Below are 27,196 nucleotides of genomic sequence, written 5' to 3'. Positions count from 1 at the left end.
CTATTCCCTGCACACCGTGACGCTCTGACTCGGACAGGTACCTCACAGCCGGCAGCCATTATCCCATCCTTTCTGGAGGCCGGAGCTGGGTCCTGTCCTCTGAGTCCCAGGTCTCAGATGCACAAATTCCCAAGAGAGAACGGAACCCAGAGGGCAGACTTCCCCTCAGACTCTGCCCACAGCAAGTCATTTGAGATCCCATCGCCCCCACATCTCCCAGGGCTGCCCTGCCCTGTGTGTCCTGACGCCTTGGTTAAGTCCTCCACCTGAAGGACGAGATCCCTGGGGAGGCGGCGCCCAGCCTCTCCCGGCTTCATGCCAAACTGGAAGACCGAATCCCAAGGGCCACCGCCCGTCCAAGGGTCCCTTAAAGGCTAAGAGGAAGCCTTGCCAGATCTGGGGTGGGGGTGGGGCAGGAAGACCCCGCTCCCTTTGTCCACACTCAGAGCCTTGCCTTCTGCCCATCAGCGGGCGCAGGAACCAACTCTGCATGACCAGGCTTGCTCTCGCTGCCACGAGGCCAAGTCCGACTCCTCACGGCGACCCTAGAGGACAGGGTAGAACTGAGACGGCGATTTCTAGAGAGCCGCAACTTTCTCCCGCTGGGCGGATGCTGATCTTGCAACAGGCAGCCTAACTTGTAACCTTCCGTGCCACCAGGTACAGGGCTTGGCGAAGACAAGACAAAAATGTGTGCTTAGCCTTGCTTGAAAAGCCCAAGTATCTTCTGTGGAGTAGGATTTTTGGGCAAGACCTCTGCCTGCATAAGCATCAGGTTATGTTTTCTGCAGGATGAGTTGGGTGTGTCCGACTGGTTAGGAAAACAGCCCCTCCGGCTTCCTTTGTCCACAACCACGCAAGCCAGCCCCCACTCCCACCCCCACCCCCACGACAGGGTGCTCTCTGCTCTGCCGCCCCACCGAGATCCTGCTAGGGCGAACCGCTACGGCAGGCCCGTGACTGATTACATACAAAGCATTACATTCTCCAAATCCCTCTGGACAGAAAATTCTGACTCAGCAAGCAGCTCAGATCGGAAAGATTTCCATCCTCCCTTCTAAATCCCTAAATTAAATGCACAGGCTGGATGGCAAGGGGGTGAGGGTGGGGAAAGAAGTGTGAGGCTGAGTCAGAAAGAAAAGCGACAAAAGGCACGGAAACCTTAATGTACCAACAAGAGCAAAAGGCGAGGAGGCTGTTGCTTCTCAGTGTCAATGGGGCCGACCCCGGGGCTAGGTCTGTGCACTCTGCAGCCGCCGCCCTGCCCTGCCCGCGAAGCCTCACCCGGCCATTTACAGGCCGGAACGTCTGTGTGGGCTTCCCTGACGGTCTCAGAGCACGCTCACAGTTTGGGGCACAAAAAAGAAGTCTGAAGGGGCAAATTCAGTCCTGCAGGCTGGGTGGGGCACGGTCTCCCAATGAAAGTCCCTTAAGACAGACAACCTTTGGCACCCGTAAGAAGGAGCAGACCCCTTATCATGATGGAAACAGAACACCGCTGAGCAACGTTCCCGGCCTTTCTCCTCGATGATGGTTTGAAAACTTCTAATACCCTTCATGGTGTATTCTGGAGAGAGGAAAAAGCCATCAGCATGGCCCCTTCGGAGCCCCCCAAAGCAATGGCCATAATCTGCTGAGCCGCCTTCTCTGCCTCATGGAACTGACTCAGCAGATCCCCTCAAAAGCCACTCTTTTGATGGGGCCTTTTGGGGGACAGCAAGCTAACAAGAAGAACACACGTGCACACGTGAGGGCGTGTGGAATGAGTGCTCCATGCCTACCTGGACCCCGACCCCAGCAGCAATGTTGTTAGATCTATCTCCACTGGGCTTCCTGGGTGCCACACACACATGGCCTGGGGCTGTTGCCCAATGGATCCAAGCCATTCAGTGTCTCCCAGGGGCACCTGGGCCTCACTGGCATGCATGGCTGCCTGCAGCAGAGGCCGGGCTGCAGTGCCAGGCTGCCCTCTCACCTGCCCACCTGGAGTGGGGTCTTCTTGGGTGAAGACACATAGCAGGAGCGGATTCCTTCCACCTTACCAGTTCTGGGGTGAGCCAGCAGGCTTCGGGACCCCCTTGGTGGCATGGCCACTTTCCATGTCATCTTCTTGGGTGATTCCACCATTGCACCTGGCCTTCCCTAGCCTTGGGCCAAGGACTGGGGTCCCTCAAAATTCCAGCCTCCCCAGAAACTTCAACAATGAGAAAAAAGTGTTTCTTTATGAAATATCTATGAATGGCTGTGAGTTTTCGCCTCTGCCAATCTCTTCCCTTACTGTAAGCAAGTGTGCCAGCCTCCTAACCACGGGGCAGGACTGCTCCCTCTCCACTAGGGGCACCCCTCCCACAAACACACAGGCTGGATCCAGCCCTGGAGATGGTCTAGGACTAATAAGCCCTCTCTTTACCTCCAGGGGCTTAACTAATTTACAGGGCAATTTTAATAATAACTATATATTAATTTTATACACACCCCCTTTTTTACCTATTTCAGTGGCTATAAACTGTAAAGGCTTAGGTAATATATTACAATAGGCTTCTGGGGATTTTTTATTAACTTATGCCTCATATTTAAAACCTCTCTGTCAAATGGGAGGCATTAAGTAGCTCTGTCCCCTTTGTAATTGCTTCTAATAGACTCACTCTTCAGGTCCTGCCCCTAACACACAGCCCAGGCAGTACTTTCCCAAATGACTCTGAACTTTCCATTTTCTTTCTGTCACTGGCCACTGGGGTCATCCTGAAGGCACACATGTGGTCATTTTTGCCTCACCAGCAGGCAGCCCCCCAAGCACTGTGCCTTGGGAAGTTACCGGGACCATTTGAGACCACAGACAGACACATAGGCCCCTTTTCAGCAGTAGCCACCGCTCTGGATTTTTTCATGTTTGCTTTCTTTTTGCAAACCTGTTTACTGAAATGCAACATGCACCCAGTGAAGGGCACACATGCCCAGCGGGGTGAGGTTGCACGGTGTGACCCCTAGACGCAGGCGCACTTTCACCGCCCTCTCTGCCCTCACCCCATCCTCTAGCCACCAAGACGCATTGTACCAGTTCCAGTCTGAGTCGGGTCCAACCCACAGGGTCCTCTGTACGACAGAAAGAAACACTGTCGGTCCTGTGCCGTCCTCACGATTGGTCCGCGGCTTGAGCCCACTGTTGCAGCCCCTGCGCCAGTCCATCTCCTTGAGGGCCTGCCTCCTTTTCCCTGCCCCTCCACTTGACCAAGCACGACGCCCTTCTCCAGGGCCTGGTCTCTCCTGACACCATGTCCAAAGCACGTGCGGCGACCAAAGTCTCCCCCTCCTTGCCTCTGAGGAGCACGCTGCCTACAGTAGAAAGCTTAGTGTAAACCAGCGGTTCTCAACCGGTGGGTCACGACCCCTTCGGGTGGGCATCAAACAACCCTTTCCCAGAGGTCGCCCGATTCATAACAGTAGCAAAGTTTCAGTAATGAAGTAACAATGAAAATAATTGTATGGGGGGGAGGGGGGCACCACAACATGAGAAACTGTATGAAAGGTCTCAGCATTAGGAAGGCTGGGAACCACTGGATGGAATGACAGCACCTCCCCGCTGTGTCTGGCTTCCTGCACTGACAGCACTGCCGAGTCGCCGCCTGGTACAAGAGCAATGGTTTGCCTATTCTCCCTGCTCGCCTCACTGCTACCCACTGTATGAACACACTATCGCCTGTCCTTTTTACCGGAGGCGGGAGGTGGGGCTGGACCCCTTTCCAGACGATGCCCAGCGTGTACACAACATTCTGGAGTACGTTTGGTGGTCCCTGGGTCACCGTGTGCGGCATGTTCAGCAGGGGTGGACTGCGCCAGGGGGTTCCCAATCGATGTTCTAATAGCTCTTTCTTTTCTTTGAAAAAACATCCCTTTAAAAAATGCATGTAACAAAACGCCTGCCACTTCAGCAGTGTGTCCAGGTACCAGGTACCATCGATGGCATCCTTTACATTCATGTGGAGCCCCCGGTGGTTCTCCTCCAAATGATTCCCCTGCCATCCCCAGCCCTCAGAGCACGACGCAGGCCTCCTGGCTCCCACGTCGCTCTGCCCGGGAATTGCTAGTCCGCCTAGTCTCTCTGTCCACTTGCCTCTTGTGTCTCAATGCCACCATGTAGCACACGTCCGTTGGGTCCACATTATTTTGCGAAGCATGTTGTTTCCAAGGTTGACCCACGCTGTGTCCAGCCTCGGCCCTCATTTCCCTGGTCTATCAGGTGTGAGGACCGCATCCTGCCTGTCTCTCTGAGCAGGGGCAGAAGAGGCTCTTTCTCATATCTGCTCTTGGGGGAGCCTCCCAAGCCCACTTCAGTTTCTGAACCAGAAGCTCGAATGTGAGCCCCAGGCATCATTGTCAGAGGTCCCCGCTCCTGGGGAGCCACAGCAGGTGCAAATCCCCTGTTTTTAAAATGACATCTATCCCATATGATGGGACAGGTCCTTCCTGTCCCCCAGGGGCTGCAGACTGCTTCTATGCAGAAAACAAGCCTGGTCAGCTAGCTGGGGGTGGGGGTCAGCAGCCAGCAAGGGTACAAAAGTGTCCACCTACCATAAAGGGCTCACTGGTAAAGACCCGAGACACTGCTGATGGAGGTGGTGGCACCAAGAACCGGGCAGCCGGGGAGAACAAGGGCAGGTGAGGCGACAGCATCTCTGTCTCCCCGCACTTCCAGGCCGAGGAGAGAGAAGAGGCAGCGAACCACTTGCCTGCCCTCCTGCCCCAGGGCTGCCTGAGAGCAGGGTCTCCTTTGTTTCATTTCCAGACTCCAGCCCCTTGGCGACCACGTCTGATCCTGATTCAAAGCCACAGGGGACCCGAGACAGCCCGCCACAGAGGAGCCTCAGCTGTGAGAGCCCGGAGGACTTGGGAAATTGAGGTCCTCCGAAGCCTGTTTCAGACACTGATGAATAATAAATGTAATTAATGTTATGGAAAACAGAATGTGGAGGCCAAGCTGAGGCCCCAGGGTGGGTGATTCACCGGTGGCCTCCTTTGTCATTTCCCAACGTCCAGTTCTCTCAGAATGGACAGGTGGTCAGGAAGCTGACGGACCTCTAAGCCTCCACTCTGCTCACAGCTCAGAACAAAGACCAATCAGGGCCCACCAGGGTTGGTTAGGATGCCAGGGTGCCCCAGAACTGACTCCTAGTTCAGTCTGCACAGGGCTCCTCGGCTCCTGCAGCAGCCCTCTCTGCCTCAGTGACCCAGCCTGTACAATAGGGCTGGCACCTGGCCCACATCCAAAAGAAAAGACCCGAGGCACCGCTGCCGAGTTGATGCCGACTCAGCCCTGTCTTCCTCCCACGGCTGGGCTGATGGTTTCAAACTGCTGGCCTTGGCAGTGAGCTGCCTGTGTAACCACTACACCATGTCACATACATGTCACATACATGCTCTGTGCTCCCCAGTGGGCCCTCCTGACCCTCAGCTCCCAGGCATAACCACACGCTGTGGACTCCGCCTCTCTGAGGGCTGTGCTGAGTTCTTCACACCTAGTGTGTCTCAAACCACGCCCCTGTGTGCTGCCCATGGGATCCCCAGTTCCGTCCCGGGCACCAGCCCGACTGCCACCTCATCTTAGGTTCAGCCTGGTGTGCGCGCTAGTATCCCTTCTGGGCTCTGAGCAGCCATCCTTGGCTTCCTGGTGCCGAATGTCCACTCAGGCGCTGGGGGACGTTGGAGGGCGAGGAGAGAGCAGGCTAGCCTCCAGTGGTGAGGAGGGAGGAGGAAGGCGCAGGTGTGGGTTGGAGGCAGAGAAGAAAGACGAAGGGGGGAGAGTAAGGACGGCTGTGTTCTGGTTTCCAAGGGCTGCTTTGGGGCGGGGGCGGGGGAGGGGGGAGGAGAGAGGAGGCAGCAGGTGTGAGATGGGAGGGAGGTGGAAGGGCGGAGGGAAATGGGAGAGGCCAGGCCGTTGGGGAGAGGGAGAGGGAGCAGCAGGGCGAGAGATGAAAGGGAGGAAGGGTCCTGGTGGGCACTAAGCAGGCCTGCTTGGAGGCTGGCGGGAGTGTCCTACGCACCCGCACCGCTCCCCATCCCAAGGGCAAGGTGCTTCCGCTGAACTAGGGCTGGGCACATCTGCCCCCTGTGGCCAGGAGTCCAGGGACTCTAGAAAGGGCCCTGTCACTGCTGCAAATTGACAGCCGCCTGAGACCCTCTCCCTGTTCCCCCCACCCCCACCCGTCAGCTGAGCTGGAGGTATTGCCAAGAAGGTCCTCTCACTTACCACAAATTGCACCTTATGGGAAAATCGATAGTAGTGTTTTCTTGATTCCTGCACTTGTTGCCCATCTAACAGAATTACTCCAGTGGGCAGCGGGCCAGAATGGGCCAGTCCGCCACCCATCAACCCTACCCCTGCATCCTGGAAGGGCCCAAGGAGGGGAACTGTTGGGGCACACCCGGTACCTCAGCTCCGTGGGTCTGGGACTAGTTTATCGGGCTAGTGGGGACATACATGCTGTGTATTCAGGATGAGCTGGGCAGGCCCAGGGGCAGATGTGACTGATTCGTGCAAGAGTTTACGTTCAAATCATCCGTGGAAGCAGCAGTCGGGAAATCAAACAAAATACTATATTTGGCCAGTCAGTTGCAAAAACCCCTTTTCAAGTGTTAAAAGACAAAGATCTCACTTGGGTGACTAAGGTGTGCCTGACCCACACGATGGTCTTCTCAGCCACCTGACACACATGCCAAAGCTGGACGATGCCCAGGGAAAGCAGGAGAAGCAGGGGTCGACAGAGAACACCGGCTACACCATGGCTGGCGGGAACGAGCAAAGCAGTCTTGGCAGAGAGGCAAGCAGAAGGCGCCTGAGAAGAAGCCTGGAAAGACATCGGCTTGCTTCCTTTGGACAGGCCATCAGGAAAGACCACACGACAGACAAGGCCCTAGCTCACGGCTGGGAAAGCCGGGAGAGGGTCGGTGAGAACAGGGACCGCCGGGAACAGTCTCACACACGGTGGTGATGATGGTGTGGGACCTGGGCAACTCAAAACAACAACAACAGAGTTCCACAGTAGAGAGGCCAAGCGCTGGGAGGTACAACTGTGCAGCTGGGACTGGCGAGAAGACTTCTGAAGGAGAGGGGCCCTTTGTCAGAGAGAACAAGTGGGGAGATGCAGGAAAATGAGGAGAGACAGAGTAGGGGCTCCCTAGGAGCCGGCCAGCACTCGGGGGGGCAGGGAGCCCCAACAAGCGGGGCTCTACAAGGACGTGGCCCGCCTAGAGAACACATTTCATAGCTACTAGAATTTGACCTTCAGGATGGCTGTCCCTCCCATTCCTGGCACAGCCCTTCTCAAAGTTAATTTCTCAACCGGCAACTTTGTAGTTTCAAGACTTGTTTTGAATGTCAGTTTGTTTTAATCACCAGCACCAAGGGCCCAGGAGCCCTAGTCACACTGTGGTTACGTGCTGCACTGCTGACCGCAAGGTCAGCAGGTGGAAGCCCCCTTCGGCTCCTCAGGAGAAAGATGAGATTTCTACTCCAGGACAGAGTCACAGTCTTGGAAACATGGGGGCAGCGCTGCCCTGTCCTGCAAGGTCACTCTAAGTTGCCATCAACTTCATGGAAGTGAGCTTGGATTTTTTAGTTATCAGTGGGACAGAAATCCTAGAAACATAGGTCCTCTGCTGTCTCCACATTCAGCCATTTTTATTTGTCCCTACGTACTCGGGCAAGGACCAGTGACGTTTTTTAATAGCCACATGAGCTGCTGGATTTTCTGCGGGCAGACAGATGGCGGGGCAGTGGTTATTAACAGCCATCAGAGACACCAGGCAGACCCAGGAGGCGGCACTCCAGATTTAGATGGGATTAAGTAGATACTGAGGGGCCAGACCTCTAAGCATCATAAATAACACTAACATGTTAGACCACGCTTGAACTCTCTGCTGTCACAATTGTTTAGGTCACGTTGTGTCTGATGTTTTATAGCAAAATGACAAATATCTTTCTCGACTGCTAAGTGCATACAGCCCATCAGAATAAATCCAGCAAGAATGTCCAGTACCGGTAAGCAGCTTGGAACAGGAGGGGGAGACTTGTGTGCGCGCCTGTGTGTGTGTCTGTGAGATGCAGAGGCCAGTTGTTTGTGTGTGTGTGTGTGTGTGTGTGTGTGTGATGCAGAATACAGTTGGTGTGTGTGTGTGATGCGGAGTACAGTTGGTGTGTGTGTGTGTGTGATGCGGAGTACAGTTGGTGTGTGTGTGTGTGTGTGTGTGATGCGGAGTACAGTTGGGGTGTGTGACAGTTGGGATGTGTGTGTGAGATGCAGAGGACAGTTGCTGTGTGTGTGTGTGAGATGCGGAGTACAGTTGGTGTGTGTGTGATGTGGAGTACAATTGGTGTGTGTGTGTGATGCAGAGTACAGTTGGGGTGTGTGTGTCTGTGTGATGCAGAGTACAGTTGGTGTGTGTGTGTGTGATGCGGAGTACAGTTGGGGTGTGTGACAGTTGGTGTGTGTGTGTGATGCGGAGTACAGTTGGGGTGTGTGACGGTGTGTGTGTGTGTGTGTGTGTGTGTGTGTGTGTGTGTGTGTGATGCAGAGGACAGTTGGTGTGTCAGCAGTGGGGTCGAAATGCCTCTGGGCCCACGCTATTCCACTTGGCTGCCTGGAAGCTCCATCTCGCCTGAAGATCCAAACAGGAAGGCTCTTCCAGAGATGGTCAGCCCAGATGCTCCCTCCACTGGCTTGGGGCCACACAGCCCAGCACCATCCGAACAAGGCCTGGTCAGCCTCCACCACGACTTCTGTCCAGGATGGGGACCAAGACTGGGGAGTCGATGCTATCCCTGGGCACCAGCCTGCCCGGTGATGCAAGCAAGACACCCTTCCCACCCCCCACTAGGCTCAGCCCTTGATGGATACCTTTAATAAACTCCCAGGAGCAAACGTCAAATGTTACCAGAGGCGTGCTGAACAGAATTCGTAAGTTCTGGCATCATCCCTGACTCACCTCAGACAAGCAGCCCCTTCCAAATACGTGGGAGCCCAATGGTCTCAATTCCTCCACCCCTGTCCCGTCCCTGCTGCGCTGCCCACCTCCAGGCTCCCTGCTCCCTGCCCCTACCCTTGCTAAGAGACCTGCTTCACACCTCCATCAGACCCCGTCACCCGTCATCCCATCATAGACCGAGTGTGACGTGACCCTCCAGTGGCAGGGCTCAGCACCAACACTCACGGCTGCACAGGTCCCCTTGCTGCCCCACCCCTCCAGGTCTTACTCGCTAGCCAAGCCTATTTAACCTGCAAGGACTCCCGGTTTTCTTTTTCCCCATAGTGTTTGTCACCACCTCATATGCTTAGCGGTGCAGCCCTGGAGGCACAGTGGTTACTCGCTGCCCTCTGACCACAAGGTCAGTAGTTCGAAACCACCAGCTGCTCCATGGGAGAAAGATGAGGCTTTCTACTCCCATAAAGAGTTACAGTCTCGAACCCACAGGGGCAGTTCTACCTGTCCTCGAGGGTCAGTCTGAGCTGGAATGGGCTCAATGGCACTGAGCTTGTTTGTTGGTTTATTTTAATATACTTGGACCCACAATTGATGCTGAGGGAAGAGGCAGTCAAGAAATCAAATGACATGTTTCATTGGGCAAATCTGTTGCTTAAGACCTCCCCAAAGTGTTAATGAGCATGATGTCACTTTGAGACTAGGTGCTCCTGACCCAAGCCATGGTATTTTCCATGCCCTCAGACGCATGTGAAAGCTGGCCAGTGAAGAACACTGCAAGTACACGGACTACCACAAGGACAAACCAGTCCTCCTGGGGAGAGGTACAGCCAGAATGCTCCTTAGAAGGGAGCATGGCAAAACATCACCTAACATATTGTGGGCAGGGGCTCAGGTGGGATCAGTTCCCGGAGAAAGACATGTCTGTGCAGTGGAGGCTCGGTGAGAAAGAAAGCCCTCAGGGAGATGACTGGCACTGAGGCTGAGGCAGTGTGCCGCACATCACAACGGGGAGGACGGCCCAGGACCTTCCGCTGCACGCAGGGTCCCCGTGAATCAGAACTAGCTCAACGGCCCTACCAGCACTTACTATGTAACGAAAGAACCCCGGTGGCGATAGTGGGCTGCTAACTGCAAGATCAGTAGTTCAAACCCACCAGCCGCTTTCTCCATTCGGGAGAAGCATGAGCCTTTCTGCTCCCTAAAGGGGACTCGATCTCTGGAGAAACCAGAGATTGTCCTTGATCCGGTCTTTCCAGCCCCAGAGCAGTGCAATGCTTGCCAGCAGGAGGCAGGGCGCCTTGCTGAGGACAGGTGCTGTGAGGTGGGTGTCCTCCATGTGTGGCCGGGAGCAGGGAGCATGTCATCAAGAGGGTGTCTGGGGCACTACAGGAAAACCCTTGGACGGATCTTCGAAGTGTGACTACATTAGAGGGCTTAACCTGGCGAGAGTAGCCTGAATCTAATTCCAGGTGTCCTCGTGAGCAACAGGCAGAGGGAGACGTGACAGACACAGAAGACGAGGAGGGAACAGGAGCTGGGAGGCAGAGACTGCATTGTTGTGCCCACAAGTCAAAGAATGCAGGCAGCTGACACCAGGATTTGAGCTCAGGGAAACAGACTGTACTTCTAGCCTCTGGAGCTGGAGGCTATTTATTTTCAGCAACTAATTTATGGACAATCTGTTACAATACCCACAGGGAACTAATATGAGGGGCCTTCCAAAGATTCATGGAGAAATTCCATAATCGTTTCATTCCATTTGCCCAACGACGTTTTGGAGTTCCCTCGTACGTCTGCCTTCAGAAGCTCACGCTGACCTTCAACATCTTTCTACGTACCACTGACCTCTGCCTGGCCTGGGACCCCTTGTGAGGGATTGCTACACACGTCCCATTGGGACCCAAGCACGCACCCCTGTCTTCTGGTCCTGACTCCTCAGCAACCACTGAGCCTGTGTTTCCGGTTGGTGACCTCATCCACCGGAAGTGAAGCCCTCCCCAGGAGCCCTCAAGGCTTCCAGGAGGCTGGAGCCTGTTTCTGGAGTACACAGCGAGGTGGGAAGCTCTGGGATCAGGGGCCAGGTCCTCCTTTGGCCCAGACAACTGAATGAGCCTCCAGAGGCCCCAGCCCAGCCTCCTCCTCTTCCCCAAGAAACACTCACTGATCACCTTCTGTGTGCAAGGCCCTGCGGGGACCCGGGGCGCTCTGGTGTGGTGCTCCCGAGGCAGCTATAAGACCACATACTGTCTTGTCGTGGCACTGATGACAAACGCACACTGCGTTCCTTTCCAATTGCTCACATGCGGCTGTATTTCTTACCTCAGAAATATCCGGGGGCCTGGCCAGCAAAGACTGTCCCTCCCACCACTCCTGAGCTGGGCCGTTCTCTCTGCCCTGCCTACAGCTGACACCCGAGATGCCAGGCACTTGTGCCAGTGCTGTCCCTCGGCCTGCTCTTTTCCCTGGACCTGTGGCCCCCGAAAGCCAAACCCAGCCAGCCCCAGGGCAATGGGCCCAGGATTCCCAGACGAGGCTGACCCCAGGGAGGGGAGAGCGAGGAGCAGTGTGCCTGGGCTTCAGTAGCCTCTTTTCCTTTGTAAGGTGGAATTGCTACTGGACCAGGTCCACATTCTGTCCTGATTCTGACACTAGGTTATATGTCACCATAACTGTGACCTATAACTGTGATAGGGACTTGGCTTTAAAAAAAAAGTCAGAACTCTCCTAAAGAGATCACGCCTCCCTAGTTCCCTGAGCTCTGCAGGCACTCCAACAGCGACAGGATCAAAAGCTCTGGGCACCCTGCCACTGGGCTGAGGTAGTGAAGGATGCAGGCCCCAGATTCACATGGCTAGGGTTCAAATCCTGGCTCCCCACCCCCTTGCCAATTCAGTGATCTGAGGCAACTGAGCTGGCCTCTCTGGCCCTCACATGCCTTTTCTATAAGAGGGATTCACAATGCCCAGGGAGCCCGGCTTAGGGAAGCTTGGGGCGGAAACGCACCGTGCTCGCGGGAGCTCCCAGGGGAACCGACTCCAGAGAGGCTGCCCAGTGCTGTTGACTGTTGGGCGCAGGACCTGGCCGCCATGCTGCAAGCCCAGGGCTCTGTGCAGCGTTCGGTAAATGCGTCCAGGGATTTGACTTGCCCTCAGCTGGAGGGCCCTTACACAACACGCTAGCCAAGCACTTCCCAGCCCTCCCCGCCGGCTTTGCTTCCTCTTTGAGAACCACAATTTTGCTGTGCAAAAGAAGGGCCACCTTTCTAAGGCCCCAGAACCCACTTGCCCAGGCTCCTCCTCACTCTTCTATCTTGAATGCAACCCACACTTTGTGCCCTGTCTTAGCCTCTGCAGCTATGCCCGAGAGCCGTCCTGAGTGCCCCCACCTCCTGCCCTGGGTGTCCACTCCTCGCCAGGGGCCTCCGCTGGGCAGAGTGAGAGGCAATGTTTAGTGGTCATAAACATAGGCCCAATTTCTCTCCTCTCCCTCTCAATCTCCCTCACTCTGCTCTCAGTGTGACTTCTTTCGCCTCTGGCCAGGCAAGCCCATAGGGCCAGGCTGAAGGCTGAGAGTGCAGAGCCAGGGCTGGAGGATCACCTCCACCCAAACTCAAGGGCCTCATAAAAGTACAGCCTGAGGGCAGGGTGCCCCCAGTACCAGCCAGTGAGGCCCAGAAGAAGGGAGGCGGGGAGGGCTGTTGAAAATGCAGTGTCTCAGCGAGAGACTCAGGCTCTCATTCAGGGCCGGGATTCAACCCCACCCGTCCTTTCTCCTCCCTTATGAGCATCCAACCATCAGCTTCACCCCACCCTCGCCTCCCACTGGCCCTTTCCCCCCACTGCCATGGCCACAGCCTAAGGGGACACCAATGCCAGGTGCCCTGCCGGCACGCCTCGCTTCGCCGACCCGCAGTGCCTCTCCAACATGCACTCAGCTCGGTCTCCTTCTGCAGTAACTGAGGGCTGATTATCATGCTCCTGAAGGCCTGCCTGCCCCTCCGCACCGAGCCTGCCGAGGACCCTGCTTCGCCCAGAGAGCACAGGACACACTCAGGCAGAGGGGAGGCAGGTCTGGCCCAGATGAGGCCACACGCCATGTCACCCATGACGTGAATGCAGGACTTGGTATCTCACGGGGACAAGATCCAAGACAAGAGGGGAGGGCAGAGAGGGACTTGAGAGCCCAGCCCATCTGCCCTTACTGGGGCCTGGGGCCTCTCCCCAGTGAGGCAGGGCGGCCGGTCCTCAGCTCCTCAGCCGGCCAGTGCTCTGCCGCCTGTCACAGAGGCATGCCTTTCCTCTTCAAAGCATTACAGATTGATTGCCAAGTCTTGCCGTAAATCAAAAGAAAGTCACTACTCATTACCTACTTAGAATTCCCCGGGTTCTTCCTGGGAAACCATTTCCCAGCTGTTTGATCTCAGAGCCACCAGCGCTATCTCCAGGCCCGCCACCCATCACGCAACCAGCAGACACTTCTTTCTTCCAGGCTCCTCTCACGGAACCTAGATGAATTTACACCTTTCCCCAGCTTCAAGAAGAGCTGTCAGGATGCATGATTCAAAGGCTCCAGCTCATGCCGACAATATACGGACGCCGAGGTGGAGGGAAATCACTGACCGTGCTCCCAATGGATGGGTGCAGGAGGGCCATCCGACCCCAGACTCACTGGGGACCCTGGACACTCTGTCACCAGCAGGCTAGTGACAGTGCCCATACCTCACCCGAGTGCTTCTCCCTCTCAGCCTGGGCAGAATGGTGCCTAGGGCCCTGGGGGCACGCACTGGCAGGCTGTGGCAGGTGGGAACAAGGACGAACCTATGCAAACTGTGTCCGTGCATCCAGGAATATCCTCCCCAGTCCTGTTGCTGGCACCGTTCCTCCAAAGAGCCCCACCCAGAAAGCGAAGGCTGCGCCACCTCATGCCATCAGCAGGCACTGGCTTCGTCCGTCCAGGTGGGAGACCCTCAGGGGCAGTGAGTTTGGTTCAGGTTTTATGCTGACAGAACCTTGGGGTGGAAGCTTCCGGATGTGCCTCCCCTGGCCAGGTCCATGTGCCTGTCACCAGAGCCAGCCAGGAGCCCAGCTCCAGGGAGAGTGGTTGAACCTCACGTCTCCACTTCTCAAGCTCGATGGTCAGGCAGCCCCTCTCCTGAACCAACCACCTGGACCCACTGGACCAGCTGGGTCCTCTGCCAACAAGCCAGGACACCCCTGACAGTGGGGAGAGCTGCAGTGCACCAGGATGTCCGTGGAAGACCCCCACACCACCAGCAGGTCACAGTGCTGCTCCATGGGGTGGGGGTCAACCCCCCCTCAGGCCCTGACAAAGAGACAGCAGCGATTGTACTCACACCCAAGGACCACCAAAGTGTCATCGCAAAGGGACACAGAAGGACCCCAGAGTGCTTTCATCACAAAGTGACCAAGACTGCAGGGGGTGGGGGAGGGCGGCCCACTCACTACCATGGGGCCATGGTGGGGCAGCAGACCCCGGTGCTGGTACATGGCTCCATCGAGCCTTCTTTTCTACCAGTAGGATGGAAATGACATAAACACAGTCTGGGGACACAGTAAGGGCACGGAGCTGCTCCAGGCTGGGCCGGCTGGCTGGCCCAGGCAGCTGCAGCCCAGCTTTGCAGCAGTTCTGTGCTCTCATTCTGCTCAGGGCAGCTGGGGCATGAGGAAGTGCTGGCAACTGGCAGCACTGGGGGCCCAGGCAGAACCCAGAATGTTCCACAGCAAGCCGTTACTGTCAGCAGCAGGGCGGGATCACACCAGCTCAGACACCGAGGCCTGCGGGCTGGCCCAGAGGGTGTCTCCCTCTTCTCAGAAGCACACCCACTGCAGTGCGCCACGTGCCCAGGATGCCCAGAGCGTCCATCAGCCCACCCTAACCCTGCTCTGGGGCAGCTGTTGGGGGGGCGGGGGTGGGGTAGGCCAGTGGCTGGGGCCCAGGCTGCAGACCACTGCTGGAGGATTCTCAAAGGCCCATACCAACCACTAGGAGTCCAGTGCCAGGCAGAGGCAAGGCCCAGCTGGGGTCACTGGGTGGGTACCCAGCTATGGGCCAGGACAGGGAGCCTGGGACTGAGTCCCCCACGTGGAACCCCTTCCGGGTTTTTTCAAGAAGATCTCAGGTTGAAGGAGCCGACATGCCCGTGGTGGACGTGGAGACACCTCTCAGAGTTCCTGGATTAACCCCTTCATGACATCACCGAATTCAGAGTAGGACGGAGGGGGTCCAAACACCCCAACTGGGGGCCCGGAATAATTGCTCCCAGAGGGAGCATCGCTCCACACCAGAATGTAATAGGTCTGGTTGAGAATCTTCTCAGGCCCGGCACCACCCGCGTGGCACAATCACAACTGCCTGTCTGCTCGGGAGGGAGGCAGCCCGAGACAAGCTAAGCCCTTCCTGGATGCCCACCCCTTTGTGTCTGGCATAGGGCACCTTGGCAAGTGGGAGCAGGGGCGAGGCTGGAGTGGGGTGGAGGCAGGACCCCGGCGGGTACCTTGAAGAGGCAGGTGAGGCTGACGGAGCATTTACACACCAAACATGAAAGCCCGTCGGTCTTCTTTGCAGCCTTCTCATTTTCTTGAGGTATGTGACCCTTTCAACTGTCTCTTATGTTCTCCCTCTTTTGATCGAGTCTCGGGTAAGGGAGCTCTTTCCTAACTCAAGTAGAAACCGTGAGAAGAAAGCAGGGGGGGGGGGGGCAGGCAGGTAGGGCTCCACGGATCTCTCCAAGGCTGCTCTCTGGGAAATCGGGCCCAGGGGTCCCAGTCACTCCTATTTGCTAGGAGAGACACCCAGGATTTTCATGGCTGACCGAAACCAACCAACCAGGCAGGTCCCACAGAGTGAGCAGGAAGGAGGTCCAGAGGTTGCATCCCGGGAGACCCGAGCCACCTGGAACAGGAATTTAAACACAGGTGCGGAGCTGAAGAAAGATTTCAGTATTCAGATTAAAGAACTGGCTCCTAGACCATCACCGAGGGGCGAGTCCAGATCCACATGCAGGGCTTCTGACTGGGGGGGCAGGGGGCGCACCTCGCCCTGGAGCTGAGAAAGAAAGAAGCTGCAGGGACCTCAGCGTGCAGTCTGCACAAGGTGACACGCCTGGTGACGACATCGACATGGGGTCTGGGATAACATCAGTCACTGGGATGAATGCCTATCCCCAGGGATAACAGAAGAAATGAGGGCTACGCGCCACATCACCAAAGGCGCTCTCACGTGCCGCTGTCTGGCCAGTCTTTGTAGGCAGACCGGCCTGCTGGGGATCATGTGCTGGCTCTACGGGGCTGTTACCGACGTGACTGGAGCTGTCACCTGGCCTGCAGACAACCAGCTGCCGCCTCCCCTCTCCCCCCGCCCCCAATCTGGTCTGGGTGCTCGATGCTGCTTCCTAGCAGCACCTCCGGTTGGCCTAAGTCAGAGCACAGTTTGTCTGAACCTTGCCACGGGAGCTGTTCAAGCCTCTGTCCCCACTGTGAAACGTGTGGCTACCGCAAGGCCAGGCTCGCCCTTGGTGTCAAGGAGAGTGCCTGCACCTGATCCTCCAAGCCAGCTGGCGAGGCTGACAGGATTCTGATCTCCAAATACTGCAAGGAGCCCGAGGAGAGAGCAGCAACCTGACAGGTTCTTGGAAACGCTGCTGCTCTCACGAGTAAACAAAGAATCCTACAAGCATGTGGGCAAAACAATAACAGAGTTGCTCAGCAGCCAGGAGAAGGAACATAATTTGCCTTAAGATTTCTGGGAATCAGGGGAGAATGGCTTTGTGGAACAAAGAGTCCGCACCTAGTTCAGTCATCACTCACAGAGAGGGTGACAAGAGGACCCTCCAAACTTCAGGGGCTCAGTAAAAGCTGTGGAGAAAAGGCAGACGTGGAGCAGAGAGCGGGTCCACACTGGATTGAGTGAGACAGAGTTAGGTCTGAATAACTGTTATTCCGAAGCCTTATAACGCAGTACTGTCGCCAATTCCAACGCAGAGCGATCCTCCAGGACAGAATCGACTGCCCCACGGAGCTTTCCAGAACGGTACATCTCCACAGAGGCCGACTACCACACTGTTCTCCCGGGGAGAGGGTGGTAGGTTAGAACCCCTGACCTTTCTGTTAGCAGCTGGGTGCTTTAGCTACACTTCCAGACTCCTCTGTAAAACCATACAATGGTGAAAGCAATCGCTGGAGTGAGATGCTATGTTAGGTATTGGAGCTTGAAGGCTACAGATGGCAGTGATGGCCCCAATCCACTTGCAGAGTCCCAGCACACACCGGCCTCCACTGAATGCTTCCTGGTCCGTAACCAAGAAAGCAGACAATCTTGCCCTCAGGCAGAGGGCCTTGGCGGCCAGCCACCCAGGGAGGGGCAGTCTCCCTGCTAGGGGCTTGTCAGTCTCGCCCTGGTTGGAAGGCCCAGGGCCAATCTTGTCAGCCCTTCTATCTCACCATGCACATGTCCCCACCATGCTGCCATTCCTGCTTCTGTGGTCCCACCTGTCACCGTGATGTTTCATCTGCCACCAACCATGATTTTGTGAGTTTCCGTCGCCCACCCATGCCCTCTGTAAAACTTGGCATCTCGATAAACCCTTGAGCCATTTCAACCTCATGTTAGCGGCCTCCCTCACCCAGATAAGATGTGTGTGTCTCTGTCTCTTTTAAGACTTTATAAATGTTCTCTTTAAATTATATTTGAGATGGGGTCTCTTCTGTACTCTAAAGCAGTCATGGAAACAGCGGACCATGGGAGCAGTGGGAGGGCAACATGAAGTCATGCTAAGTCTCTCATTTTCCAAAGCAAAGCTCTGCTTAACTTTCTCGAACACGGAGAGAAACACCAGGTGGGGCGGGGGGCGTTGTTGTTTTTCTTAATGAAGCGTTACCTGTAGCAGCAAATTTGGATGCATCCCAAAGAGAACAAAGGAAATATCACCAACTTTTCAAAGACATAAAGCAAACTAAAACCAGAAAGCAAGGACAGACTGGGAGTCTCCCTTCAATGGAGTCTCCCGCAGAGGAAGCAGACATGGTTCCAATCCAGGCAAATGGCGCTCCCAGGCAGGCCCACCAACAGGAACGACAAGTCGGGGCAACATCTGGAATACCTGACCGCTCATTGAAACAATGATCTAACACGGTAGGTGCCACCGACAGTGCTGGCTCCACAGCAGGACGTCTGCAGGTACCATTCATCGAAGGCACACCCAGCACCAAGACAGGGACTCTGAATACCATTCGCCAATCAAAGGGGCAGGTACTCCTGGGAGAAAGGGCTGCTTCTAGGTTCTGGGGATCTGTGGCATCAGGAAGTCAGAGCACTCAAAGGCCAAAGAGCAGCACTGTTTCAGAATGACACAGGCGCCCAAGAGAGAGGACCCAGTGGTGCTGAAGAATGTGAGAAGTGAAATGTAGTCTTGGATAACCCAACGCATCCAATAAATACCCACAGGTCCCTGCAGATACAGACAAGCAAATGAATGGATACACAGGGCATCACAATGTACAGAAGAATTCCAAGCATGTCTATAGACCCTCGCCCCTCGAGGAGGGGCAGCATGACTCTTAATTTTGTTAAGGGGGCAGGGGTGAGCTTAGTGGCCCCTCCACCAAAGCGCATGTGGAGGGGAGAGGGACTCCAGAGGGGAGCAGCCCAGCCTCACACGACCTCATCGGTAAAGAGTCAGGTTGAGCGTGTGCACCCGACACCTTACCTCTGTGCTCTTCCTGTCAAGAACCACCAACAGTTAACTTGCTCTGCTGCTAACCGAAAGGTGAGAGGTTCCAGTCCAGTGTGGGAACAAAGGCCTGACCACTGGCTTCTGAGAAATCAGCCCCTGACTGTCAGAGCCCTGGGCACAGCTTCACTCTGACATGCAGGGGTCTCAGCAAACAGTGGCACTGACATGACGGCACCAATCGTGATGAAAACATCAGAAAAACTCAAATGGAAGGACAACCTACAAATGGCTCCCGCAGGATTCTTCAAACCGTCGGTCATCAGAAACAAGGCAAGGCGGTCAGGCACATCCCAGAAGAGCCACAGGAGAAATGACCACTAAAAGCATTGTGGTATCCTGGACAAGCTGACATAACAGAGACAAAAAGGACCATCGGGTCAAAGCGAAGAACTTGTAAAGAAAGATGAGCGTCGATAATGGGTCATTGCTTGTGGGACATGTTCCACTACTTACTGCTGACCATGGGGAACTGGGGTGAGGGGGAGATAGAAGATCTCCATAAGTTTCTTGCAACGTCCTGTATAATCTATAATTATTCTAAAAAAAGATTTTTAAGTGTATTGTTAAAACACATGCAAAAGACCAAGGGAGATGCTCAAATTCCACTGATAAAACTCAACACCGTTTGCTGATAAAATCTCCTAGCAGGGCAGGAAGAAAACACTACTTCCTTAAACAGTGACAAGTATCGGCCGACTGATGGTAACTATCTGAAACCAGCGTCGGTGCCAGGTTTAATGGTGGCAGGGACATGGGTGCCTGAGCCTCCACTGTTGCTTAGTGTGGTTCTCAAGGGGCCTGGCATGTGAAAAGAAACTGTCCATTTCTTTTATACCACCCAAAACCCACTTAGGGCTGCCTCCTCCAGGCTATGTGTTTGCAGGAAAACCTTCTCTCTGGCCCTCTGCCCAGCTTTCTGGCTGTATAACAAGTTGGTTTGTGCCCGAAGGTGCCCATTTCTCAGTAACTCTTAAAGACAAACTGAGTTATCCCTGCTTTAAACCAGAGTTCTATGGCCTCTCCTCCCACAAGGCCCCCAGGCATCCCACTCTGCTGAGCCTCAAGGAGAGGGGCTCCTCACAGCCCACTGCCCCTCTGTCAGGCAGGGTAGGCAGAGCAGGGAGTGCGGGCACATGGAGTCTACCCTGTTTCCACATGGAGTGGCCCACGATGGCATCCAGGCCACTCTGAAGGTCATGGGCACTGAGAAGTGGTCAGCTAGGGTGCTGCCCCTGTGAGCCACCTTCCTGGGGGGTGCCAGGTGGGTTTCCTGGCCCCGGCTGTGGCTGGTTACGGCCCACCTTCAACAGCTTAGAAAGGGTTGCCAGGAGACCCACACCAGGCCACTGGGCTGGCCACTAACACGAGGCAGCGCTCAAGCCTCCTCACACCCAGGCTTGGCTTCAGCCGGCCGGCCTCCCTCAGCCTGAGATGCTTCCGCTAAGGAGGGGATAGGGCACTGCCCAGAGCCATGACCAGCACCCCCACGCCCACCCCAGCACCCCGATGGCCAGCCTCACATCCATTCTTACCCAGGAGCTCAGGGCTCAGAGAGGCTGCCAGATCTGCTCCACGCACCCCAAACTCCAGCACCTATCCTGGGTGCAGGCAAGTGGAGGGCAGCCTCTTGGTTGCGGAGGTTTGCCAGACAGGGACCGAACCCCTGGTGTTTGTGAGATCAAACCCTGCCCCATCCTTGGAAACTGTACTTCTCTAGACCCGGCGGGAAGGAGGGAGATGGAGACCCCACACACCCCACCAGGAACTCCCATTCCTTCCAGGGTTTCACTCCTGGGGGTGGGCAGGGCGCCAGGATTCTGTATGGCTGCTGGGTCTAGCTCGTGTGCCAGGGAGAGCCTCAGGGGGAGGCCTGGAGAGTGAGAAGGGGGACAGGCGCAGAGCTGGTGTCTTCAGGGTCTGCAGTGTGCCATGACCGACCAAGGGACTGCAGAGGACAAGGGAGGGCACTAGTCTAGTGAGGCTCAGACAGGGGCGGACACTAGTGCAATAAGCCAGTTAACAGGGCTGTGGGGCTTCCTATAATCTCCTACCATCCAACCATCCTTCCTGCTTAGTGGGGTTCAGTTTTCTAATCCTAAAACGAGAACGGGAAACGCACACACACACACTGGTCTTGATTAACAAGAACAAGGCGAGGAGTTGGCAACAAGTGCCCCTGGTAAGAAGCCCTGGTGGTGCAGCAAGCACCACATGGAGCTACTAACCACGAGGTCAGAGGTTTGAATCCACCAGCCGCTCCATGGGAGAAAACTGAGGCTGTGTGCTCCCACAAAGTCTGAGAAACCCCCGGGGTCAGTTCTACCTGCCCCATAGAGTCACTATGAGTTGGAATTGACTCGATGACAGTGAGTTTGGTTGGGGATTCGTGTGTGTGGTGGTGGTGGTGAGAGGGTGAGGACTTCCCTTCTCGGCAGCTCGGGCTGTGCCCCCTCCATCTGGATGCCATGGACACATTTAACATGCAGAGAGGTGCCTTGCTCCATCTGGCTAAAGGGCAGGATAAGACAACAGCTGGGCCAGCTCCTTTTGGACAAAGGTCTAGAAGAAGTGGCAGCTATCGTGGTGTGATGGAAGGCCCTGCAGAAACCCAGGCCTTGTCAGGGTGGGAGTGCGGGGTGTGGGGTCTTCAGGCATCGTCAGGAGAATGTACCATGGAGCCCGGCCAGGAAAGGGTGGCAAGGTCAAGCTCCCCACATCAGGACTCACAGTCCCTCTCCCCTTTATATGGTCCCCAAGCCCCACAGACGCTGTCCTGAGGGCCCAACACCTCGTGCATAGCTTGGAGAGAGAGCACATGATTTCAATTACGGTCAAACATCATGTTATTAATTTCGGTGTGGCAAGTGTGAACTGGGACCTGCTTACACCGCCAATTGAGCATGCTCTAAATTAGTGTTTGCAGGTAATTGATTCCACTGCCAGCCCCGTGCCAGCCAGCTATAGGCTGGTTATGCCACGGGCATGAACTAATAGCAGGCGGGAAAATGGACTGCTCATTGGACTTGCAGTCAGATGCAGTGAGAGTCCGTTTACCGGAGCATTAATGACCCATTGCCTTAACACAATTTACTCCCCCTCAGTTGTGGCAAATGATCTTCCCTACGTCTGACACATCTGACGCGGCGCTCACAGGCACAGCCCAGAGGAGGGCTCGCGTGTGCGCTCCCGGGCCACTTTCTCCTCTTGAACCCTCATGGGCTGACCGCACTCCTGCCCCAGCATGGGGGAAGCAGCCCCGACGTCTGCCCCACACACTCTGCTGCCACTCCCCACAAGCAGGAGCCCAGTCACACACACGCATGCACACACACGCACACTTTCCTTTAACCTTGAGTCAGCAGGCAAGACAGTTGTCCTGCCGGCCTGACATTCCTGAGACCACACCCCCTGACCAGTCCACAACCTCCACTTTGGAAGAGATGTTGTCACTCAGCTGGTGAGGACCAGACTTCTAGAATTCACAATGCCACCAAAGGAGGAAGAAGAAGGGCTCAGAACCGTTTTACTTGCCCACCCATCCACTCAGCCATCCACCCATCTATCTAATACCCACCCATCTATCCACTCCTCCATCCACCCATCCATGCTTCCATCCATCCATCCAACACCCACAGATTTCCTGCCCCTAATGTGGCTCAGATGCTGTCCTGCTAAAGGAGCAAAGGCCCCTCCCGGCAGTGGATGCCTAGGAAAGAGCAGAGAGGGTGTCCCCCTCAACCTGGCCAGGGGCATGTCAAGATGCCCATCCTTCCCCAGACCATCAATCGGCTTCCCACTGCCACTGAGTCCGTGGTCTGCTCTGCTCCCGAAGGCTAGCACTGGGTACAGGCTCCTGGTGTTTGTTCTCTTCATCTCTGATTCAACTGGGCTTGGCTCCAGGGCTGACCTGCCTACACTGAGCTCTGAGGGACCCACAGACCAGCTGGTTCCCTGCTGTACAGCCTAGGCCCAGCCACAGGGGGCCGGTGCACAGGGGGTGCAGGATAGGAAGCAGTGAGGCAGTCAGCGCTGTCCCTGAGAGTCAATCACTGAGCCCTCAGGCTGCTTTCTTGGAGCTCCCCCACCCCCACCACCCCAGGTGCCTTGCGGGCTCCAGAGGGGACACAGGGCACTGAGCAGCACAAAGGCAAGCACTCCCCAGAGCTCAGCATAGTGTGTCCCCATGTAGCGGGTGGTTGGTTTCAGTGTGCACCCTGCTCCAAACCAACAGAAACTACCTGGCAAGGATCTGGGGTTCTTTTATTTGCTCTGCTTGTTGACATTGGGGTTCCCATAAGAAAAAAAACAGAGGCCTGCTTCAAGGATCTAGGAGGAGGCAGGTGCTGGGAAGAGGTGAGGGTAGGGGTGCTCAGGCTATGGGTGTAGACCCCTGCAAGGCGAGACCTGGCTGCAGCATGTTGTGGCACCGGGCTGGGGAGCTGCTCTGGGTCCCTCCTGAGACCCGCTCTGGGGCTGGACTCCTGAAGTTAGAGCACGGTGTGTCCGAGAGCAGGGCTCATGGCGCTGAGGACAAGCTATTTCTGCTCCAGTCCCTTGGTTCTCTCTATCTGTGGCATCAGCTGTGGATTACTAAGGGTGGGCTCTACCAGAGACCAATTTTGGGGGGGCATGTCTGGTCCCACTCTGAACAATCCATGCCCTAGGTCCTCAGGGTGTCAGAGATGCTGGGGGTACCAGATCAGAGACTCCACATTGCATGACGGAAATGACAGCTGGGACAGACCTGAGGGCCCTTCCCCAGGTGCCTCGGAGACACAGCAGACAAGGGCTCACAGAGCCGGGCCACACTGCCCCCTTCAGAGCTGCCACGGCCACCAGGCCTGCTCAGTGCCCATGCAGGGAACAATGGACACCCATGGGTTTAGAATTGCAGACCTAGATTTTAAAGGAAACCTGTCCCTAAACCACTGTGAAGCCCTGCACTCCTGCCCTGGCCTGCAAGCGGGGCTACAAAGGCTGGCGGGGACGTGAGGCCAGCATTCTAGGAGGGGTGTTCTGGAAGGCTCGGCTTTGGAGAGCAACCTGAGGAACCGCAGCAAGCTAGCTCCTCTGAGGCCGGGTGAGGAAGACGGGGCCAAGGGGTGCCAGGGGGTGGGGGCAACCTCCCCAAGCATGCCAACACACATGCACAGGGAAACTTTGAGGTGGTGTAGTCACTGGTGGGAGAGCCTGTCGTGGCGCATGCTGCCCCAGGCTTTAGGAGGGAAAGCGGCCCACCAGGGCAGTGGAGACTGCCCGAGTGGCTTCCTCACCCCATGGGCAGCTGACCCCATGAGTTTGCTGACCTTTGAGCCCTAGCCCAGCACTGAGAGTGGCCGGGCTCCCAGCGAGTCTCCCACAGCCAAAGTCGCTCTCCAGAGCACTTTCTGACCACTTAGCCAGCCCGCCACCCAGTCGCCCAAGCACATCAGACATAATGGCAGTGTTTACACATTAAAAATGGCCAGCTGTTTTCCTACCAGCTTTCAGAGAGTCACCAGAGCAGCGACTTGGGAAAGTTTCCTTCAAATTATGGCCACAAAGTCCAGGGGTGAGATGATGGGGCACTAAAATCACTGGGAAAGTCGTCAAAGACCATTAGCATCAAATGTTCCGCCAGGAGAGCAGGAGAGCCCTGCAGGTGGCTGCCAATCCCTCCTCCCGATCCCGGAGCCTCCCTCCTAATCCCCACTCAGGTCAGGTCGCTGTGACCGCGGTAGCGCCTCATCTGCTACCTGCACAGGGAACATAAATTATCGTTTGCTACAATTTAATCTCTACCCAGAGGAGCGAGCAGCTTACCTTTCCATCTCATATTCTTTCATGCCCACTTTTACAGCCTTCATTACCTGGAGGACGGATATTAAGCAGAGAGATTTGTATTAAGGAGATAAGTAACACAGCCTCATAAATAATGCAGCACACCTTTTCAAAGGAGCCTCTTCTTTAAATAAATAAATGAATGGATGTTACCCGCACACGGTGGAGCAGAGATGTGACAAATTATGAGTTTTTCTTCCGGCTCCAGGCCTGTAGTTTATTGAGAGCACTGTGGAGTTCTTCTCTCCTCAGGGGGATGAACGTGGTGGAAACGGTGCAGAGGCAGCAGGATGGGGATGTGGACAAGCTAAAATGACTGGGCCAAGTTTGCCTTGGTTCAACTTGTGCACACGTGTGAAGGAAGTGAACTTGTACATGAGATTCTGTTTGCCTTAAACAGCTCCTGTAGGTTCCTACCGGTGAGGAGGGGCCCTGGTGACCCAGGGTTACAAGATAGGCTGCAAACCAGTAGGTCAGCAGTTTGAATCCACCAGCAGCTCCTCAGGGAAAGGTTCGGAGTTAAGCCTCAGAACCCCACAGGGGCAGGTCTACCCTGTCCCAGAGGGTCTATGAGTAAGAATTTTGTTGAATGTTGTTGGCAGCGAATTGAGGGGTGGGGTGGGAAGGTGGTGTGTGTGTGTGTGTGTGTGTGTGTGTGTGTGTGTGTGTTTAAGGGTGGGAGGGTGGTGTGTGTGTGTGTTTAAGGGTGGGAGGGTGGTGTGTGTGTGTGTGTGTGTGTGTGTGTGTGTGTGTGTGTGTGTGTGTGTTTTAAGAGGCTCTGGCTTGCTCGACTCTTGAAAACTTCTAAGAAAGGCAGGTCCTTATTTGGTCTCGCCCCATGGGGGGAATAGGGCGTTTGAAAACAGGTTGTGGGTGCGGTCAAAGGGATGAAACCAGCGGGAAGAGGGCCGGGGTGGCTGCAATGCCATGTGTGAAGCTGGGGCAGAAGCTCCTCTGGTGCTGGCCCCACTGGGGCACAGAATGGAGTGACGGTTCCGTGTCTCTGTCCCACGTGAGACCTGCATGCTGGTAAGAAGCTCAGGGACTCTGGCCTGCCCCTTGACTCTCCCCTCGATGCTGTCCGGTTGCCCCCATAGAGCAAGCTGCTTGCCAACTGGCCAGCACCCAGCGTACCTCCCGGTGGGCCTCGCTGGAGATCTTATTGGTGTAGCGGAGAACTTCCAGCTCCATGTCCGTCTTAAACACTCGGCTTTGGGGAGGAGAAAAACAGAGTGGCAGGTTACTAATTGCAGCAGGGGCTGACTGGACCCCTCCAGGGGCCCCTCAGGGTGCACCACACCCTGCACAGCCCACACAGAGGCCAAACCTGGCCTTGCCAGGGAGGCAGACTATAGGTGGGCTGCCTGGGCATGGAGTGGGGGCAGGGTGGGAACCTCTGAAGCAAGACACTGCCCATGCTGACCCACTGAGGGCTGCAGTGGGTGGGGGAAGAAGTCCAGCCTCTACAGACAGACATCCCAGCCTCAGGAGAATCAGTTTCCTCACCCATCAGAAACAAATCCCCCTGCCATCAAGTTGATCCCCACTCATAGCGACCTTACAGAGTAGGGCTGCCCCTCAGGGTTTCTGAGGCTGTAAATGTCTATAGGAGCAGGCAGCCTCATCTTTCTCCCCTGGAAAGGCTCCCTCCTCCCCCTTTGGTTGGGGTAAAGTCCACATGGCGAGGCTGCTAGACCTGCCTTGACCTGAAGCATCTTGGCCTCTAGGGCCCTTCCCAGTGGGTTGCCTCAGCCTCTCCCTTCAGCCCACCCCCACACATCTGCCCAGGAGTGACATGTGGCACTCGGCCTCTGCCGAGAAGGTGGGGATGGGACCGGGCACTAGCATTGTGGAGTGGCTGGTCTGCAGAGAGAAGCAGGGGACTAGAAACAGACAAGAGAAGGCGGATGAGAGAGTGGGGTGCACGGGAGGCAGGAGACACCCAACCAGGGATCCTGTTGTCCAGTTGAGTCTCAGCTGGGTCCCCTGCAACTCAATTCTCCAAGATCCTCCCAATAGACTCAAGCTAACCTGCAACTGGGCCCCCCTCACACAAGGGATGGCGAGGGCCAGGCCGTGTCTCCTATGTGCTCGGGGTCGCCGAGTCGGAGCTCGCTCGAAGGCATGCAACAACAGTAATTTGCCAGACTTTGGTTAGGTTTCTGGTCTTTCTATCAAGCCCACCCAGAAGCTGAGTAAATCCTAGTTTCCTGCTGCCACTGTTTCAACTAAGTAACGCTAGGACCACGGCATTTCAATGGCGACGGTGCATGTCACCGCGCGCAGGAGCTCAGGAGGCAGAGGCTGGCGGGCCCCGGTGCTGGCCTGCCCTGCAGCTGTGCGGCCTTCGGCAACCCCCTCAAGCCTCCCCTCGACATGGAGTTGGTACAAGGCTTTCTTCAGAGGGACCCATGTGAGAAGGGGATTGGCCAGATGGGCCTAGCCAGGTGAATATCACACGAGGAAGCCCACCATCACACATGGGGGAGGAGCTGCAGTGAGGGAAGAGCAGTAGGGTGGTGGGGACCCTGATCTCATGATGGGAAGGTGGCCTGTGGTTTAGGTCTCCCTGCCACCCCTCTCCTAAGGTCACCCACCACTTCCGCTTACAGGAGGTGTCCTCGGTGCCGCTCTGCGGCTGCCTCCAAA

General features: G+C 55.9%; 1 protein-coding gene across 1 annotated transcript in view; it reads right to left on the bottom strand.

Annotated features, from left to right (window-relative positions):
• PEPD (peptidase D) overlaps positions 1 to 27,196 on the bottom strand; it is a 130,573-nt gene that overhangs the window by 45,487 nt on the left and 57,890 nt on the right. The window contains exons 8-9 of the mRNA XM_075536416.1: positions 25,682 to 25,757; positions 24,530 to 24,576 (exon numbers count right to left, since the gene is read on the bottom strand). Coding sequence (XP_075392531.1) covers positions 24,530 to 24,576; positions 25,682 to 25,757 — 123 coding nt within the window. The remainder of the gene's footprint in view (positions 1 to 24,529; positions 24,577 to 25,681; positions 25,758 to 27,196) is intronic.

The sequence above is a fragment of the Tenrec ecaudatus genome, chromosome 18, assembly GCF_050624435.1.
Source record: "Tenrec ecaudatus isolate mTenEca1 chromosome 18, mTenEca1.hap1, whole genome shotgun sequence".
NCBI classification, from domain to species: domain Eukaryota; kingdom Metazoa; phylum Chordata; class Mammalia; order Afrosoricida; family Tenrecidae; genus Tenrec; species Tenrec ecaudatus.
The sequence above is the reverse complement of the archived record's forward strand: the minus strand, read 5'-3'. Positions and strand labels throughout refer to the sequence as shown.